At 44.2% G+C, this 5,404-nt stretch overlaps 1 protein-coding gene and 1 pseudogene across 3 annotated transcripts; one reads left to right on the top strand and one right to left on the bottom strand.

The window, feature by feature from the left end:
• The first annotated feature begins 768 nt into the window (after positions 1-768).
• On the top strand, positions 769-4,782 carry LOC123040348 (plasma membrane ATPase-like). 3 transcript variants are annotated; one of them, XM_044463221.1, is made up of 6 exons: positions 797-1,953; positions 2,057-2,138; positions 2,217-2,377; positions 2,499-2,672; positions 3,185-3,280; positions 3,378-4,782. In XM_044463221.1, the coding sequence occupies exons 2-5, from the start codon at positions 2,066-2,068 to the stop codon at positions 3,200-3,202; spliced, it is 426 nt and encodes a 141-aa protein (XP_044319156.1). In that variant the 5' UTR covers positions 797-1,953; positions 2,057-2,065; the 3' UTR covers positions 3,203-3,280; positions 3,378-4,782. The 3 variants fall into 3 exon arrangements, with proteins under 3 accessions (XP_044319155.1, XP_044319154.1, XP_044319156.1); XM_044463220.1 differs by lacking the exons at positions 3,185-3,280; positions 3,378-4,782 and having other exon boundaries at positions 769-1,953; positions 2,502-2,798; XM_044463219.1 differs by lacking the exons at positions 3,185-3,280; positions 3,378-4,782 and having other exon boundaries at positions 791-1,953; positions 2,499-2,798.
• Positions 814-1,500, bottom strand: LOC123040347 (uncharacterized; annotated as a pseudogene).
• Positions 4,783-5,404: the final 622 nt, after the last annotated feature.

Below are 5,404 nucleotides of genomic sequence, written 5' to 3'. Positions count from 1 at the left end.
GTCTCTGAGTTCATCAGCTACCACCTTATACCTTCATTGGTTTAATGATGAGCTTTTGTTTCGGAACTCACTTTCGTGGTAAATTTCCCGAGAATCTTACAATGTTGTCTCGTCAATTTGTTTTGCACCTTTTCTTCTCAGGCATCCTGAGTTTGAGGTATCCTAACACCGATCGGATCTGAAACTCGGTCAGATATGATGGTTGGAACATTTTCTCCAAGAGTTATAACACTGGTCTTTTATGACCCGGTAAGGTGATGTCATGCCTAGTACACCTGGCCGGAGGCCCTGTTGTTATAGTTTTCCTTTTTAATAAGGTTAACCATTTTTTCATGAGGAAATTGAATGCCTTGTTTAATAAGTTTATCCTGATGGATCCTTTTGGTTTCCAAAGTTCTTCACCTGTTAGACCATTTCAATGCTATCTCGAAGCATGTCTATGGTACTCTGATTTTCAATAGGAACATTTGAAGCCCAATACTAATTGTTTCCTGCTCAATTATCCAAACACCGTTGTATGGGTAGTGTCATGAAAATTCTCTCCCCTACCTAAAGAGTTTTCTACATTATATCCTGTCATGGATATCATGCTCTGCTTGTCCTTGGGAAGGGTATCTCTACTCCTAATGGACGACTTGGTGAATAGTCCGCGCGGTTTATTTTTGCTAGTCTTTTTTCGTCATCCCCCCACGCTGGTCTTTTTTCGTCATCCTCTCCCACTCTGGTTCCACCGATTTTCACCCTCCCACGGAGGAAAAAAACACTCCAAACAACCGTGCGAGCAGCTCCTCTCCTCGATTACCCTCGTGCGCACTAGGGTTTCCTACGCCACCGCCGCCGCCAGGGAACTCCTCGACCAGCCCACCCTCCTGCCGCTCGGCCCCCTTCCCTTCCCATCACCGCAGTCGCCCCCTCCATCTCCTTCCGGAGCCACTACCCTGCCGCGAACATCCTGCTTGCATTGTACATGACCGGTACGGCAGCCCTGACGGGGAGCGAGAACCGCCACGGGAACGCGGCGGTGAGCCCCTCGGTGAAGACCTGCGTGGAGAGCACAAACGCGTGCGGGGCCGCGGCGGCGATCTCCGTGTTGTCCCCGGACCGGAGGCCATCGAGGATGTAGATGTACAACGCCGGGAGCGCGGCGCCGACGAGGAACCCGCCCACGGTGTGCGCGGCGAGGGGGGGTGCGCGAGGCCGCGGAAGACAGGCGCGGACGGGTTGGGCTTCCCGGGGCGCTGCGGGAAGGCGAGCGTGACCAGGAGGAGGAGGTAGGGGAGGAGCAGAACGCCAAAGGCGATCTCCGAGAGCGGCATGGTGGTCGAGAAGGCCAGTACGGCGGCGGCGCCCAGCGTGTTGAGCTGCTTGATGGAGAAGAGGTAGTGGTGGTGGTGCGGGCGCGTGGTGGGCGAGGTGGGCTCCGGGTGAAGCGGCAGGGCGGCTGCCTCATCGATGGCAGCGCGATGCCACTCCCGCCGTCGGGCCCACGCTGCCGGACATCGTCGTGATCTTGGCTTGTTCGCTCAATGTCGTTGGGTTCTCCTTGTCCGCTAAGTTTTGATACACCTCTTCTGTTGAGCAATCCTGGTGTGTTGAAAACTATGTTTTAACTTTGTCTTTGATGCTTTATTACTATGTTTTCCTTTGTCGCAGAATTACCATAATCAGGAAAGGGAGGGAGCGAAGTTGTTGGCCGATGATGATATGAGATTGACAACCTGTTTCCTGCATCCTCTAGGAGTAGGATTTGAAAGCGTTTTGGGAAGTAGACTGAAGACCAAGACGATGGTAATTTTGGTGATGTGAGACGGTGTGGTAGCCACCCAATTAGTCGTAATTCTGCGGCCGCATGTTGTGACTCAACTTGATAATTCTGTGTTTCACGAAACAACATCACATATTTTCAAGAGGAGTGGTCGAAGGAGAACTTTTCTATGTTGTTAATGTATAGTGGTAAGTCAAAATTGTTCTGAACTTATTAACCATTCCTATACTGGTAGGCAGGTATACATTGGACTTGATTTAATTCGTTTTCTGCTGTTGAACTGAACTGCAGCTGGGGTTTATGCTGATTGCGCTGATTTGGAAGTTCGATTTCTCGCCGTTTATGATCCTGGTCATTGCCATTCTCAACGACGGTGGGTCTCAAATTCATTATGCCAAACAAACATGTTACTGTCCATTGCTCATTTGTTTGATTGATTTACTCAACTCAGGCACAATCATGACCATCTCGAAGGACAGAGTGAAGCCATCCCCACATCCAGATAGCTGGAAGCTACTGGAGATCTTCATCACCGGCATCGTCTATGGTGCCTACCTTGCTGTGTTGACCGTGGTGTTCTTCTTCGCCATGACTAGCACCGACTTCTTCAGCGTAAGTGTTGTTTCAACCCATGCCATGTCTAATCCCTCCAAACTAGACAATTTATGGGCGTGGCTCGTGCTGCTTTACAGACAATATATGCTAAATGTTCCTATTTGTTTCCAAATTGCAGGAGAAGTTCCACGTGCGTTCGCTAAGGAGCAACAAGGACGCGATGATGTCTGCCCTCTACCTTCAAGTGAGCATCATCAGCCAGGCCCTCATCTTCGTCACCCGGTCGCGCCGCTGGTGCTTCCAGGAGCGCCCGGGGCTCTGGCTCTGCTTCGCCTTCGTCGTCGCGCATATCGTAAGCCCACCCCACCCGGCCTCACTCCAACAATGGAGTGCGCGCGTTCATATTCAGTTGTAGCTGCAACAATACCGAAGGAGAACAGAACAAATCAATGATAAAGATGGCGTCGACACTCTTCATGAATGCCGTTCTTTTTAGGAGCTGATTTTGTTGTACATAAAAATGCATATGTATGAAATGGTCAATTAAAATGTGCTTTGCAATCCATTATAATAATCCATCAAGTTATAACCAAGTCCTACTGTTCCTGGTTGGTTTTGAAGTGTTCCGTTGGCACTTGTTCTCTCATATGAAATGGAGAGCGAAACAAGTGCCAAGTCCTACTGTTTCTGGTTGGTTTTGAAGTATTCAGAATAACTATTTATAACTACGGAGTGTCTTCTGCTCGAGTTTTAGTATCTCAGCTAAGAAATAAATAGTAGCCTTCCTCTAAAGAGGTCTGCTGCCTTGCTTTTCATAATTTAAATTTGTATTTTATTTTCTTATATTCAAACAAATGTTTGCAGAGAACGGGTGTTCGGTGACTGAGATACCTTTAGTGAGTTGATGGTTTGACTTGCTAGGTATGCCTGCAAGGAGGACACTGTAATTTGGTCCAACAAGTATGCATAACAATCTTTTGATTGTTCAACATTCTTTATTGCGTGAATTTCAGACATATCAGGATGCAGGTATATGACACTATTGTGTTGTTTGCAGAGGTTCTCATTCTGAAAGAAACAGCAACTATGCAAGAGCTTATTGACGGAGATTATGAAATTTGCAGTTCATGTTCTGGACATCAGATTGATACTTTACCAAAGGTGCACCAATCGGCCCTCCGTCTCCTAGGGTGATGGCGCAATGACATCGATAGCGGCAGCAATTACGCACATGTGATGGTGGATTTGTCAACTGACTTCATATCTCCATCTCTACTACCTAAAAAACCTGTAACACTTCATTCCGATCTTCTGTCTTATGTTGTTTTGTCCAACTGCACACATTTCTCTGGTCGTATGCTAGATTGGAAGAACCGGAACATTTCCTACTGCGTTTGTAATGATGCAGTACGGTTAAAAACTTTTTATTTACTTGAGTCTGCTACCTCAGATTGATGCGTGATGCTCGGGCAGTAATAGTCTAAGCTTCATCGTGTAACAAGCTCCACCTGCGTGCATAGGTAAGTGGTTCTGGTACTGCTGCTATTTTTGTTTGTTATATTTGTTGCCAGTCTGATTGCTACTATCTACTGTACGTGCTTATTGTTTGGCTTTGAAGAGATATTTGCTCGAGGTTATGCCAATTAATTTGAAAGCAGATGGTAAACTATGATTTGCTCCTCAATTTGTACTGTATCTGAGATCTAATGTGTGCCAGTGTGCAGCTAATCACTAAATATTTCTAGTGTGCAGCTTGTGAAATCTTTCAAAGCTATGTTTCAAAGTAGATGGTAAACTGTAATTTCAAAGCAGATGGCAAACTGTAATTTCAAAGCTATATTTCCAGTGTGCAGCTTGTGACATATTTCTCCGTATTTGACATTTGATTTGGTAAATATTTGTGGTGCTGAACCACACATGGTTATTGTACCTAATATCATCCGTATGTATTGTAGCTATTTTTGATGCTTTGGATGGTGAACAGAAAATTATGTGAATGACATTAACAACAAATGGTTTAGCGAATGAGGCCCTGATTGGATGGCACTGGCAAATGGATCATCAAAGTATATGTTTTAATTTTCCATAGAGACATCTTTGTAACTCTTCATGCATTAGGGTTAAAAATTATTGTACATATATTACCTTCCCCTCGAATAATTCTTTCAAGTCAGAACCTATGTGCAATTGAGTTTTTCGTGTTTTAATGACGGCTTTATTTCAATGTAGATATTATCTTCAGTTTGTACTTGGCCATAGTGGGATGCCAGGAAATATCCTACTCATCAGTCGGAATAGTTATTGTCGTTCTAGGAGCTGAAAGACGTCGGTCATTCTAAAATGTCTAACTATACTTTTATCAAAGAGGCAACACCTGACAGTGTGCCGATATCTGTAGGTAAGATTGTAGGATGTCTTCTCGCTTTTTGCCCTTGTCAGGCTTTATATTTTTGTCCCTATGATCTAGGATTAGTTTAGTAGCCGTCTAGAGATAAGACTGTAAAATGAAGTTGCTCTATGTGAAGGTGAAGCTAATGTTTTCCTTGTTACTTTAGCAATTTGTTATATATCATTCTATTATTCTTTATTCATTGGAAAATTTTGATGGCACCAAAATATTTTATTTTTGATCCTTTTCCTAACCAAATTATCTCGCGACAGCTCTGCAAATCAAAACTTGTGACACATCGAATTGTCATAAGAAAAATCTCAACAAATTTGTATGATCATTTTTTCCTTAGCTTTGATTGACAATAAAACATTTGTATGTTTCTAATTGGTATATTAGCATAGTGATATTGTGCATGGGTTCATCCTTGTCCTTTAAGCTAAGGTAAATTCCCCTAGATTTGCAATTTTATTCGATGAACAAAATGTCTACTTTATCTACACATACATCTGGTAATGGGGATATTTAGGATGTGATGAAAAATGACATGCTATGGCGGAGATACATGGAGTAGAGCCAAGTCGAGTGATGAGCGGAGATGAGATGAGGAAGACAAGATGAAGATTTACGGCAGGAAACAAACACGACATGATTTAGATGACAAGGGAGTTTTTCCTTCTTGCCGCCCCTCATAG

Source organism: Triticum aestivum, chromosome 2B (genome assembly GCF_018294505.1).
Source record: "Triticum aestivum cultivar Chinese Spring chromosome 2B, IWGSC CS RefSeq v2.1, whole genome shotgun sequence".
NCBI lineage: Eukaryota > Viridiplantae > Streptophyta > Magnoliopsida > Poales > Poaceae > Triticum > Triticum aestivum.
This window is presented reverse-complemented; position numbering and strand designations above follow the sequence as displayed.

Coding starts and splice junctions, on each gene's coding strand:
- LOC123040348 (XM_044463219.1), top strand. CDS start 2,066: ATGCTGATTGCGCTGATTTGGAAGTTCGATTTCTCGCCGTTTATGATC. Junction 2,139..2,216: donor CATTGCCATTCTCAACGACG/GTGGGTCTCAAA, acceptor TACTCAACTCAG/GCACAATCATGACCATCTCG. Junction 2,378..2,498: donor CTAGCACCGACTTCTTCAGC/GTAAGTGTTGTT, acceptor TCCAAATTGCAG/GAGAAGTTCCACGTGCGTTC.